General features: G+C 38.6%; 1 protein-coding gene across 4 annotated transcripts in view; it reads right to left on the bottom strand.

Moving 5' to 3' along the window:
* The window catches only part of LOC138022869 (DELTA-actitoxin-Aas1a-like), a 25,341-nt gene that overhangs the window by 2,985 nt on the left and 7,356 nt on the right, over positions 1-15,000 (bottom strand). For all 4 annotated transcript variants that reach the window (XM_068869857.1, XM_068869856.1, XM_068869855.1 and 1 more), the window contains 2 exons: positions 14,583-14,641; positions 13,377-13,553 (listed from right to left, as the gene is read on the bottom strand). In XM_068869857.1, the coding sequence (XP_068725958.1) occupies positions 13,377-13,553; positions 14,583-14,598 (193 nt within the window). In that variant the 5' untranslated portion in view covers positions 14,599-14,641. The remainder of the gene's footprint in view (positions 1-13,376; positions 13,554-14,582; positions 14,642-15,000) is intronic.

Here is a 15,000-nt window from a genome sequence, read left to right on the forward strand (position 1 = left end):
CTCCAAGACGAGGTTATTTATCACCATGTAATTCCATCGTTTTGGAAATAGCAGCTACTTTATTATTCATCAGCGTCACATTTTTTTGCTGATTTTGGGGCTCATTATGTTGAAACTCAAGCACGCTTCAAACAGACCGGTTTATTTTCGTGACTTATGCACCACAAAAATCCTCCCGTATCACATTTCAACCGACGTATGAAAATTTGTTAAGCTCGAAATTACACAACATGATAAATTCACAAAGGCTGGAAATCTCACAGAAACCTTTTCCAGCGAGAACTTTATTGAGGCAACTAAAGTATTTGCTATTAGGGGAAAAAATCCCTCCCAAGTTTAATTATGTGGGTGCAAACAAGAAACACAACAGCAATGAAATAAATTTCAGTCTCACAGTTCAGCTTGAACCCTTTTTGGAAGGACCTTGACCGTAAGTAATGAAGCACAAAAGAGACAACAAGCTTTCTTTCAAATAATTCTTCACTGTCACATTTTCATTTTTTTTTTTTTTGCCTGAAGACTGCAGAAACTGATGGAGACTTTTCAAAATATTTCTAGCCTCAATATCAATTCCTCAAAAACGGAAGGTATGTGGAATGGTTCATTTAGAGGAAACATGGAAGAACCATCTAGCATCAAAGGGCCTAAAAGCCCGATCAAAGCTCTAGGAGGTTATGTCACATACGATCCGGAGTTCTAAAAGAAAAGAATTTTATTGAAAGGCTTGACAGTATTAATATATGGTCCTCCAGAGGCCTATCTCTTTATGGAAAAGTAACAATAATGAAATCCTTCTTGATCTCGAAGTTTGTTTATGTTTGCTCTATATTACCAACACCAAAAGGAGTAGTAAGTGAACTGAATCGACTGCTTTTCAAGTTTCTGTGGAACGGTGTATCTTTGAGAGGTGCGGTTGAAAAATGATAGATGTCGATTGCATGATTAGATCTTTGAGGTTAGGATGGCTACGGAGAATATTTAATGATTCAAGTACCACATGGAAGAGATATTTTCTTTATCTTTTAGAGCATGTTGGGGGCATCCTCTCTCTCAGCTGTAACTTTGATGTCAAAGATTTTAACTTACCCTCTCCATTCTACTATGAACGTCTGCAATGGTGGTCAGTATTTCGCGATACCTTTGCTGAAGACAAGGATTATCAAAACATTATTTGGAACAATAAAGAAATAAAAATAGATAACAAACCGGTCTATTTCAAATACTATCGTGAGGCAGGAGTCACGTACACGCATGATCTCCTTTTTGATGGGGATATAAAGGTTGCCTACACTCACCTCTCGAACAAGATATACAAAACCAATTTTCTTCAGTTGGCTGGCCTCCGACACTCTATACTTTCACAGCTAAGTTTCGCGAATGTATCATTATCAACCCTATCTCCCTCTTTTACATTTAAAAATAACACTTTCGATAGACTATTCTGTACTTGTTTCCAGAAAGGCTCAACATCCCAATATCACTTTCAAGTTGCAGAAGGATTTTGATTTTACAATTGATCAAATCAATCAAATCTTCGTGTTACCACATTCTGTTGCACTTGAATCTTATGTAAAAGCTTTTCAATATAAAGTTATAAACTCTACTTTTTATACAAATACCAAATTATGTAAAATTGGTTACAGAAGCAACGGTTTGTGTACGTTTTCTAAAACTGAGTCGGAAACCTCAAATCATTTTTTTTATAACTGTTCCCACACTAGACAATTCTTGACAGACTTTGCATCATACTGGCACCTACTATCAAAACATCAAATCCACCTCTCCCTAAAAGATGTTTTATTTGGTTTATTTTTTGGAAAAATGCCCTTTACTTGATCTATTAAATTACTTCATAATTATTGGAAATTGTTCTTGTGGGAGTGCAGAACAAATCAAACCCTTCCTAAAATCGAAGGGTTTAAAGCCAAAATTAAAATTAAGTGTGAAATAGAAAGTAAACTCACAAAAAAAGAATATTTTAATAAAAAATGGATAATTAAACCTATACAATAAATATGTATTATTATTACTATTATCATATCAAATGTTACCATTTCTAACGTTATCTCTCTGCGTGTGTAATAGCTTTAGAATATACGTTTGTAATAATGGAATGTAATTATTAACATGGTAGTAAGACATACATTTATTGATTAATTGATTTTATTTATTTATTTATTTAGTTATTTTTAAGTTCTAAAATGTATGTAATTCTAGCTTTTATGTGCGTATATTAATGTTCTTTTTTTAAATTGTAATAAAAATAAAAGAAAGTAAAAAATAAATTAATTAAAAAAGAAAGAGTTGAGTACAAAATAAATGTAACTTGCCAGACAACTGAGATGCTACTTCAGTAGACACTGAGGAGCATTCAAGTAGTTCGATTCCTCAAATGTTTCTTTAAACACATAAAAAAATTCCCATTTGATTTCATTGTTGTACGTAGCAGCATATTAGTAAAATGTTAGAAACAAAGCTCGCTTGATATCCAGCGGCGAAAAATGCAATTGTTGTCAAAGACCATTACTCGTCGCTTTAATGATTCCAGATATTAATTTCTCACCGTCTGTCTTATTTATCCAATTGACGTTCCATTCGTGAGCTCCATGAGGGTATATTTCGTTTAAGGATCCACTAAAGCGCCATTCGCGTTACAATGACTTTCTACACCATTGAAGGTTAACAAGAATTAGTGAAATTTCCAATCGTTACCGGAAAATTGTGCAGAATTGAGTACAAATAAATATAAAAAGCCAGACAACAGAAACCAGAGATCCACTTACCTTGTTCAGTTCCTTCTCTGTCTTTGTTAAACCCATAAGTTACTAGAGAATTTTCCAATTAATTTCAGTGTTGTACAAAACACCAAACTTGATGCAATCTTAGAATTACAGCTCACTTTGATTACGGCTCAACGGGCGTAGGATAGTTGTCGAAGGCTATTACTCGTCGCTTTGAAGATTCCAGATATTTATTTTTCACCGCCTGTCTTGTTTATCCAATTGACTTTCCATTATTCACCTCCATAAGGGTATATTTTGTTTAAAGATCGACTAAAACGCCGTTCGCGTTACAATGACTTTCGACGCCACTGCAGGTTAAGTTAAATACTCTGCTGTGTCCACCGGATACATCTACCCATTTCTATTATCCCTTGAAACCGACCAAGCATACACACAGAAGACTCTACGCACAAAGACACTACTGAGCAGGGGAGGGATAGGGAAAACTTTTACCTTCACGGAAAAGAAAAAGAATATTAAAAATACGGAGAAATGAATCGATGATGCCGACTGGGTTTGGCAACCCAGTAACAAACGAGGAAATCGTTTATTGATAAGTCCTTTAATTTTTTTCTGAAGTATCTTAGCGGGCCGGAATCCTAAAGCCTTGAATCTGATTGGCTAATCGCGTGCTCGTAGCTGGTCCAGCTTTTTACGATACGGACCGCGGTCCGAAATCTGTTCCGTGCTGAAACTGTCGTGACTAATTGAAAGTGTTTTTACTACGGCGCGACGAAACGTATTTTACCTCTTAAAATGCAAGTTTTACTAACCGTTGCAAAGAGAAGGAAAAATATCAGCAATGGAATAAAGGGCCTGGTTATTCTTCAAAAAGGCGAATATTCACATGATTTTGCTGAGAACACTTTGCTGCTTTGCTGTTTTCGAGTTCTTGGTTTTCTTGAACTGTTGAAACGCCGTTGAACTTAAAACATCTACACTGAAGAGCAGTTTTTTTAACTCAGTTTTTCTGTTGACATTTGTTATTTTCTTGGGAGTTCTATTTTCTATTCTCGTTTCATATTGCTTCATTTAAGAATATAGTAGTAGTAGTAGTAGTAGTAGTAGTAGTAGTAGTAGTAGTAGTAGTAGTAGTAGAAACTTCATTAAAAGTGTCAGAAGCCATCTAGCCAGGAAAAGAAATCCCTTACTAATTTGGGGACACCAATTAGGAAAACATTTACAAGCTAAGAACTATATACAATAATAGGTAAAATATCAACAGTTATCTAGTTTCAGGATTAATAGTAGAAATATACAGAAGTCAATATGAACAGAGGCTACAGCCTGCACAGCCATCATCTAGAAGTTCACTTATATTAAGTTGGCGTATCTTGCCTCTGAACGACATTAGGGTTGTAACGTCCCTGGTACTCTTGGGTAGTTTTGTCCATAGCCTAGGCCCAAGATATCTAATAGAGTGCTTGCCGTAGGTGACTGTCTTATACCTGGGTATAGAGAAATCTGCTTGCCTCAAATTGTAATTACTATTTGGTTCATTAAATATGTTATTTATATAAGCAGGGCACAGTTTATGCTTTACTTGATATATAAGGATGCACAGATCCTGTAAGCGTCGGTTTAGTAGAGTAGGCAGATCTGCCTTTTCTAATAATTGTTTATAACTAGAATTATTGTCCTTGAAAACCGCTTTAAGTCCTCTTTCCTGTAATCTTTCAAGCTTTCGAGTGTCGCTCGCTTTGCAGAAATGCCACACAAGGTGACAGTACGTGAGAAATGGTAATATCGCGGTTTTGAATAATATTAACTTAGATTTCATAGGAATTAAATTACGTAGTCTCATTAGAACACCAATTCTCTGGCTGGCTTTTTTGCAGATAGAGATTATATGCTCAGAGAAATTTAGCTTAGAATCTAACACTACTCCTAAAAGTGTGATGTTATCTTTAGTTAAGATTTCGGCATCGTTCACGCAAATATTATAGTCATTTTGAGTGAAGCCCAAGTTCAAAACTTGGTACTTTTTGAGGTTTCCCCCCAGTAAGTTAGAATCATACCACGTTGTAGCCAAGTTGGCACTACCCTTTAACTGGAAAGTCACAGCTGCCTGGTCTACTCCTGCGTGGTAAATTTGATGGTCGTCTGCATACATAGACAAATTCGCTGTTAGGCAGTAGGATAGGTCATTCTGGAAAGCATTCCATAACAACGGGCCAAGCGCGGAACCATGAGGACAGGAACGACTCACGTAACGGTTCGAACTAACATGACGACCGATCTTTACTTGATATTTCCGTTCATTTAAGTAGCTGTTTAAAAGTTGAACAGCGCTTTCCTGAAAACCGTACACTTCAAGCTTGCTCAGAAGTAGTGGTGGGTATAACGAGTCAAATGCCTTTGACATGTCTGTTGAAAGTATGCTCACAGCATGTCTTTGATCCCTCTCGAGTCTCCAATCTTCTACTAAATTGATCAATGTTGCTTTGCGATAGGCGGATGAGTTTTGGTAAATGCAATTACCAAAGCCAGAATTGATCTGCACTCCAACCAACTTCTCAAGAACTTTGCTTACACATGGAAAGAGAGTTATGGGCCGATAATTTTCCTTTGCATTCCTGTCATCCTTTTTATACACTGGGGTCCAATGCCCAAACTTCCATTCACTGGGCCACGCATTCTTGTTAATACAAGAATTGAACAAGGTGGTTAGTGGAGCGGATAATTCATTAGCACCTACTTTTAAGGCCTTCGAAGGGATGCCATCAGAGCCAGTGGCCTTGTTTATATTCAGCGAATCGAAAGCTGCAAGGACTTGTCGCTGTGTAACTGGTTCGATTTCAATGGTCTGAGTGGAATTCCTATTTTCGCATTGAATCCTCTGAACACAAGGATGGTCTCTAACGTTCTCTATTGACTTACTTTCAGTCGCTGTGCCACCGATGCCATCCGCCAAGGTAGCAAAATGCTCAACCAATTCCTCAGCCACTTGTTGTTGATCCGTTATCATACTGCCGTTTATTTTTAAGTAGATGTCGTTACTTTCAGTACAGCTCTTAGAACCCAAAAATGGCTTGAAAGTTTTGAAAAACGCCTTGGGATTGTTTTTCAAATTGTTTGACTTTTTATACCAGTACTGTTTAATAGCGATTCTTCTTTGTTTGGTGGCCTCGTTCCTGGCTTTGCGTCATAATTCCCAGTTTTCTGGCGTTTTGTTTTGCATGTACTTGTCGTTTGCTTTGCGTTTTGCTCTAATGGCGCTTTTCCAATGAGACGTCATGTAGGGCACGTCTTTGTCACGCACACGCATTTTTTCACAGGTGCCACTTCATCCAGTATATTGTTCATAAGTGCATTCCACACGTGAGCTTGATCATCGACGTCAGCAAACAATTGTCCAACATGCCCTGGAGCAGAGGACAAAAGCTGTTTGTAATGTTCAGGGTCAAAGTTCTTGTAGCTCCTAAATGTGATGACCTTTGGTTTGTTGTGATTGTGATATATTTTCTGCTTCATGACCCAGTAAACTAGGTCATGATCACTTAAGCAGGGATGGTAATTGCCAGATAGCTGAAAGCTGTCCGGTCCATTAGTGAGCAAAACATCTATTAAACTCTCAGTTATAGTTTATTTCTATTCTTGTTGGCTTAGTAATTAAACATTCAAAGCCTTGCTCAACTTCCAAATCAAGAAGCAGTTTTCCTTCTGGTTTGTCAGGGTGCAATCTGTTCAGATTTAGGTCGCCAATAGCTACAACAAAATTTCTGTTCAAGCTTGCCCAGTTACAGACATAGCTGAGTTCGCTTTCCAGCAGTGTTCGATATTCACCACACAGAGCTCTCGGGGGACGATAAATACCAACAATTACCGTGTTGTCCATATCTGTTTTGATTTTGAAGGCAATTATTTCCAGTGTCTTAAAGGTCTTGTCAGGTTTAAGCTGTGTCCTAACTAGTGATTGAGATATTAAAGCCATAATTCCACCACCGCCCTTCTTCCTGTCATTTCGGTAGAGAGAGTAGTTCGGGTCTGAGCGTTAGGATAGCTCGCGTCGATCTTGGTCTCACTTACGATCATTATGTGGGCGTTGATTTTCATGCTTACTTCAGTCAGTTCTTCAAATTTATTTTGAATGCTGTTAATGTTCAGGTGGGCGATTACAAAATCCTTATTGTGATGTTTCCTGAAGAGTTCTAACAGATCATTATCAGTAGTAATTTCTATGACGTCTCTGTGAAGAGACTGCTCGTGGGCCGTGTTTTGAGCTGTTTCCCCTTGATACCCCGCGACTAAATTTAGTGTATCACCTTCAGAAACTTCTTCGAAGAAGGAGTCCGTCAGTGGCGGTAGAGCACAGGCTGGACAAGTCCATTCAATATTAGGCAGATCTAAGTAGTACTGGAATATAGTTCGAGACATATTGAGGCATTTAGCGTGTCACCAGTTTCCACATGTAACACACAAGATGGCGTCCTAGTTGTTTCTGACTGCTTTGTGACATTCACTGCATGGGTATTTCAACATCGACTTCTTCCCTTTCGGGCCAGGATTCCTGGCCACTGGCCACATCCCCGCACAGAAGCACATCCCTTTCCAGATTGAAGCTGCTTATTCCTTTGACCGTGTGTAGAACCCTCTGTAAAGTAAATCGTTTGGCACGAGATTTAAATCTTCTGTAGTTTGTCGAAATTAAGACGAATTCGGGTGCTACACACGTCTTTGAGCCGCTTGTAGCCTGGTAAGACCCTAAAACGTCGCCACCTATACTCTCTTGGATTAAAACTGCTGTTCTGAACAAGAGTATTAGAATTTGTAGCGAGCTCGCCCAGGTCGGTCCGGCCGCCATGACAGTCACCTCACGGATTCCTAGCTAAAATAGGCAAACAAACACATCGCGACGCTGTGGTTTTTCGCGTTGTTTTTCGTGAACTGTTGACATGCCGTTTGACTAAAACGAATAACTGCACAAATGTCCTTTGAGTTAAGTTTTTCGGCTGACATCCGTTATTTTCTTTGGAGTTCTTTTTTATAATCTCCTTCTATTTTGCCTCATTTAAGAAAATAGGGATTCGTAGCTAAACTACTCAAACAAACAAATCGCAACGCTATGGAGTTTGCATGAACTGATGTCAACAAGTTTTTCTTGCGTAAGTTTTGCACAGATTTGTGAAGGACTTGACGGAGAACAATGATGAATACTTGAAATGATAAGATATGAAGGCAGAGACAGATGATTGAGTATATTTCAATAAAAATTTTCCTACTGTTTTAAGAAATCTCGTTCAGTTTTTAACAAGACAGCATTTTAATACTTACATTGTTCACCTGTTTTTTTACGAATTTTTCAAACATCATTGTTTAGTTTGTTTAGCTCATTTCTTTGTGCTTGCTATGAATTATGACTGTTTTTAAATATATTTATTGCACCAAGAGATATTTGAAGTTCTGTTTTATCGTTAATCTGTCATGTTCTCTGAGCTTTTCGAACGGAGCGCTTTTCTCAGTTATAAAATAATTTCAACTGTCACAGTGCGACGTTGAGCGCTTAAAAAGACTGTTTGCAAACCGTTAACTGATTAGAGTGTAAGGTAAAGTGCTAGGTTTCTAGCCCATATGAACCAAGTGAGCATTAGCCCTTCTAATGGAAATGGGCCCACTCAAGGACAGAGAAAAACTCTGACCAGGGTGACCGCTGCCCTACCGACTGAGCTACAAGGTCAGACCGGAGGAGGCCGTGAGAACTGAAGATGTTAAAGTCACGGCAATGAACAAGTACAAGTTTAAGGAAGGGTAACGTTTTTTGTAAACGTTGGCCGTGTAGCACTTATATTTCAGAAGAATTAACTGATTAGATTGTAATGTGAAGTGCTAGTGAGCGTTACCCTACTAATGGAAATGGGCCCTAATGCACAGGGACAGAGCAAAACTCTGACCATGGTGTTTCCATCAGTAGGGCTAACTCTCACATGGTTCATATGGGGTAGAAACCTAGGACTTCACATTACACTCTGATCAGTTAATTCTCTTGAAATATATGTGCTACCCGGCCAACGTTTGCAAAAACGTTACCCTTCCTTGATTTTTGCAAATCAGTTTGCCATGTTTATTTTCAGAAAAGAAGCTTAATTAGGTCGGTCCGTAAGGGGAAAAACTGTGGCCTTGGTCTTGAGTACCTCCCTCGGCCTGCGGCTTCGGGCCGCACTCAAGACCTCGGGCACAGTTAGTCCCTATACGGACCTCTCAGCCGGTGAATAACATATATGTCTCCAACCTGGCCCTAAGAGATATGGCGAACTTCTTATCGAACCGTCAACCAGTTACCACAACCCCTACGGCTGGACGTGAATGAGCTGAATAATTTCTTTGTTTTGACAGTTGAGCGCACCACGGAAAAACTCCGAGGTAGACATCACGGGAGACTTGATCAACTTCGTCAGTTCTTTGCATCCAACAACTAGCAATCATGACTCATTCAAATTGCATGCAGTGACGGTTGCTGAAGTGTTAAAGGGATCCTCCACTCTGAGAGCAAATACAGCCTTAGTTGTTCGGAATGCACGAATAAAAATATCTTTCATAACAAAAGTGTCTTGCCAATACTTACTTTGATTTTTTTCATCTTTGAAAAGAAGCGCTTGGACGCCATTTTAAAATTCCCGCGGCCGTCATCTTGAATGGAGCCGCAAAGTACCATTGGCTGTTGACGTGTTACGGTTGCTTTGCTTGTCTTATCTGAGCGAAATGCCTCACTGTGTTGTCGTGGGGTGCCAAAATCAGGCGAAGAAAAACCCTGACCCTACCGTCCTCATTCATTGTTTCCCAAAAACTGCGAAATTAAACTATACTATATACTGAATTCATTGGATGTTGAACCCACATCTTCAATAATCGTGATATTAATAATGGTCCGACTGTAGAAGAAAGGAAGCCTGTCTTCCCTACAGTTAAAAAAGTTTCGTCATGGAAAGCCCCTGTTTCCAAATTTCCGGAAGTTGAGTTGTTTCTCGAGTCGGTCAAGAAAGAGCTATTCGATCCCACAAACGTTTCTACTGTCCATGACAATCTTTCTGTAGGTGAGAGAAGGGCTTTCTTCCCGACTTAAAAACCTAGATGAGCAAGCTATTAGAATTCAAGACAAGGGCTCCAAATTTGTTATTCTGGATAAAACAGAATATTCATCTAAAATGCTTGGCCAGTTGGAAAACCCACTCCACTTTACTTGTTTGTAAATTTCGTGTAATTGAGCAATCTGTTTATTTCGTCACTGTCACTTCTTCACATATATAAGATCTTGAAACCGACTCAGTTCCTGCCAAGTGTTTTTTAGTTTTTAGCTTATTGTGAACACTGAGGAAGCCCGAAGGGCGAAACGTTTGTTCTCTACGTTAAACATGGACCTGTGAGTAGTTTGCTTTTGACTCCATTTTTCATTCAACCTATATATATATATATATATATATATAACTAACTGCAGACAGTACTGTTTCGGCCATCTGGGCCTCATCAGTACAGTGCTGATGTCTGGGATGGAGGTTAAGCTTATAAAGCCACCACAAATGTCCCACACACGTGGTACATCTAAGCCATGCCAGAGTGCTCAAACTAGCGAGCTAGTGAGCATGCATATATATATATAAATATAGGGACTGCACGCCATTCTGTAACCGACGCGTTCAGAATCTGCTAATTTAATGAGTGAAAGTGATGACACATGGTACCGCCTCTTTTACTGCTGGTATAAATAAACACTCAACAGCGTGAAAATATTTATGTGCATGTCGAATTCAATCAACTACTCGGAGAAGAAACCGCAGAGAAACTACTGTATTCAATTAGATTTAATGTTGGCAACTTTCGACGCTGTGATGTTTGTCTACAACTATCAGGGACAAATTCTTGTTTAAAATCGACGACTCATCATCTATCATTAAATCAGTAAGTCAGAAGACAAAGCTTGTTCTGCAGAAAAGGTGACTCAATCCTTGTTTGGAGACGTGTCCTTCAAACAAATTCCCCTTCTTCTCGAAGGCAACTACCCATAGATAATCGTGCGACCGAATCTGGTCTTCGGTGAGGCTGCAACAAGGAACTATTACCCCGATCGATGCCGTTTTATTTGGGTCACTCGTATCCTTTAAGATTACAAAGCTCATATAAATGATTGTCTTGCCGAAACCAGTTTGTAGCACAGCCATAACATACTTGCCCAATAGAAGAGCTTCGACCGCAGGTTTCTGTTCTTGTTTGGGTTCAATGTGTTAGCCATTTGAAGGTATAAATTATCAAAATCGCAAAAGCCATACCGTGCTTCTCTTTTCCCAGGGAAAATCGAAACTCGTAAAAAAAATCTGACAGCGATCCATTGTCAACGGACCAATCTGGTGGTGCAACAGGAGATTCTGAACGTGTCTTTTACAGAAGAGCGTGCAGTCCTCGGCTCGCTTGCTTGACCAAAGCGGTTGGTTGGACTTAGTCAGAAGGGACTGCGAGCAGTCTAGTCCGGTGGACACAGTACAAGCATTGTCGGCGAAGCCGATGCAACGCGAATGGTGTTTTATTGGATCTTTAAACAAAATAAACCCTTGCAAACCTCAAGAATGGAACGTGAATTCGATAAACAAAACAAGCGGTGAAAAATGAATATCTGGAATCTTAAAAGCAACGAATAATGGACTTCGACAACAATAGTCCAATTTCTCCATACATCAAAATTCAGTCCTGAACAAAAAGCATCATCTCGACGATTTCGGGAATAAACTCTATCATACAAATCCTTAATTTTATTCCCCAGAGCCTGGAGACCATAACATGTTCATTGTTCAAAGCTGAAAATTGGTCTATTGCATCTTTCGCCGTCGGATATATCAGAGTAGGTTGTATTTCTAATATTTTACTAACTGTGATGTAATGTAAAACACTGACACCAAATGGAAAATTCTCTGGTAACCTTTTCTTGTGGGATATGGATTTAACAAACTCAAATCGAACACCATGAGTTGATTTCGGATCTCTGTTTCCTTGCTATTATAGTTTTATTTATTTGAGCTCAACCCTGCATAGTATTCTGGTAAAAAAAAAAAAGTTGGAAATTTGACTAATTCTTGTTAGTCAAGTATTATTTGAAAGAAAGCGTGTTGTCCAGTTTTTGCTTCATTAGTCAAGGAAAAGGGTCTTCAGAAAAAGTTTTTATCCTGAATTGGCTGGAAAAGGTTTTTTTGAGATTCAATGGATTCATCGTGTTTTGTAAATATTAAATAATTTGAACACCTGGGTAACGATGGCTGGAATTCTTGCTGTTTAGTCGTTCTGGTGTGTGTTGCTTGTTTGCACGTGCGAAATGAAAAAGGAAGGTTTTTTTTTGCCTCTAATAGCAAATATGTTGTTTGTTTCAATAAATTATTTGGCTGGAAAAGGGTTTTTGTGATATTTTTCTGCCTTTGTGAATTCATCGTGTTGCGTGCGTTGAAATTTGATATAGGAGTAGTTTCATAACGATGACAGGAATTCTTGCTGTTTAGTCATTCTGGTGTAAAAGCCGACAGTATTTCTTTAACCTAAGCTATTGCACATTTAGGTGAATTTTTACGCTCTCAACCAAATTTAATGCAACAAGTATTTACAAACTAGAAATTGCTAATAGCAAGATGAGTACTGTAGTTCTTAAAGGAGGATCGGGGAATTGGAAAATGGGAACGGGGAATCACTAAGAAAGGGAATGTCTAAAAGGGGGAATTACCAAAATAAGGAATCTCCAAAAGGGGGAATTACTGTAATAGGGAATTTCTAAGAGGGAGAATTAATAAAATCGGGAATCTCTAAAATAGCGAATTACAAAAAGGGGGAATCTCTAAAAGGGTGAAATTACTAAAATAGGGAATCTTTAAAAGGAGAAATAACTAAAAGGGGGATATCTAACGGGGGGAATGTCTGAAAGGAGGAATTATTAAAAGGGGAAACTCTTTTCAACTTTGAAGAAAGTGTGACAGTCATCAATCACCGGGCATGAAATTAGTGGCTTTTCAGGAAGCGCTATTAGGAAATCTATCAGCAGTTGGCATTACATGGTCAACTTGTCTTAGCATAAAAGCCGCCTACTCCGAAATCATCGGGACAGACAGACCGAGAGAAATCGAGATTTTTCCTGGCATACAGCACACAGGAATCGCAACCAAACACAGGAAGACCGTCAGGATTATTAATTAATCAAGCTGGCATATAAGTTAAGTGCAGGGTGCGCATGCGCACATGCGTGAAGTCCGCATGAAAAAGTACATCAAAGGGTGTCACCTTTTCAAAAAAGTGGGTGCATGTACCTATCTTCCTATTATCTTCAGATAATGTCTTTCATCCCATGAAAACGACTCAGTATTGAAAACTGGGGAATGTGACCATACATTTTCCAGTTTTCGTTAGGGCATTTTTCTACATGTGACACATTTTCACCATTACAGACTAGAACAAAAATCATCATTATCATCTGCTTTTCCGCCCATTGGCTTATAGCGAAAAGCTAATATTTGGTGCCTAATGTTGAGCATATTGTGTCAAGTGGCGCATTACAAACAAATGGGTCTAAATTCAAGCTTGATTGCCACTATATCCCCACGCCTCTATAGATGCTAAATTATGCTTTACCGCTAAGGACATATTCGGGTAAGGTTACATCTGAAGTGCCAGAGTCGAAGTAGACGCTGAGAGCCTCCCATTTAAATCCAGTTTCGTTGTTAATGCCAATGGTGATTTTGCGGTCCACGTCTTGGAGGTTCCTTAGAAGTTTTTGCAGCTCACCGACTCCAACAGCGCCTGCTACAGCTGAAATTAAATAAGTTGGTGTAGTTTTAGTGAAACCTTTGCACAGTTTGTGGTCCTCCTGTCAATAAATTGAAACCTTATTAATATCTAATTAGATGTGATACCGATCTAGTGCATTATAAAAAGAAAAGGGAGGATCTGGGGAAATAAACAAATCAAAGTACTTCCTAGGGACTGGGTACCTGTTTTACAATGTTTACTGTGAAAAACGAGGCCCTACTGAAACCAAACCAGCTCTCCCCCCTAGCTAGAGTTGCAGGTTTTAGAGAAGGTTTCTTTTTACTTATAGTATTACATGGTAAATATGGTTTGAGCTTAAAAATGCTTACTATGAAAGAGTAACAGCGCCATTTCTAAATCAGGAGCCACAAATCACATACGAATGGAGTAATGACCACGTTTGAGAGAGAAACCTTATCCTACTTAATTCATTTAACTGCGCAATGTCACAAATCAAACATCTAAGTCTTGGTAAAACTAGCTCAACTTCTTATCAAATGCTCCACCTTATCATTATTCATTCTTGAGCCACATCCGGCTTTCTAATTATTGAGACAATTTGTTTCTTGCGTCTATCCACTGATTACAATTACATAAATAAATAAATAAATAAATAAACGAATAAAACAGGGGCACGCAACGAGAATATCGTTCAAAACCTCTTAATGATATCATTGTTAAACGTATTTTAGTATTTAAACGGTAGATATAGGCATATTTTTATCTCCTAGAAATTTTTCATCTGTTCGGATTTCCTAGCTGAAAGTGATCCGAAAACTATAGGGATCAAAACTTACCTTTTCGAAAATGTCAGCCAGAAAAAAGGCTCCCGAAAATTCTAGGTGACTTTTTCAGGGTAAAAATCGGTTTAAAATGGGTAATTATACCATCTTTTAGATGTTCGAAAATCCTAGGACAGGCAGGCAAGCAAGAAATTTTACAAGAAATGTTCGGAAAATTCTAGATCTCAAATCGGCTTCCGAACAGATATTTTCCGAAAATTGACGTTGGGTGCCCCTGATAAAATACCTTCTCCTGCAGCCATTTTGTTGTCTTGGTCTCTTGAGTTCACTTTTAGGTTCGGAGTCCTTTTACATGCAAAGAAGAAAGGAAATGAGAAAACTTGAGCTTTTGTTGCTCACATTCTAAATGTTTCTGCATAACCTGACCATTCTCGTCACAGATAGAACATATAGCTGCATGCATTTTTAACTCGGAAAATGGCTATGCCAGTGTGAGACTGATTTCACCGTACAACACGCCATGCATGTAGTAGCACTCTCATCATAGACAATCCTCTCACTGTAATATTGTCCACCAGATATCCTTAAATATTTTGTCGTACTTGAGGTGCTTTTGTTGCTTGAGATGCTTTATGTATTAGTCTATTATAATGACTATACAGCGTGTTGACAACGTCAAGCAAATACCGATTTTATCCTCCTGT

Source organism: Montipora capricornis, chromosome 11 (genome assembly GCF_036669925.1).
Source record: "Montipora capricornis isolate CH-2021 chromosome 11, ASM3666992v2, whole genome shotgun sequence".
Taxonomy (NCBI): Eukaryota; Metazoa; Cnidaria; class Anthozoa; order Scleractinia; family Acroporidae; genus Montipora; species Montipora capricornis.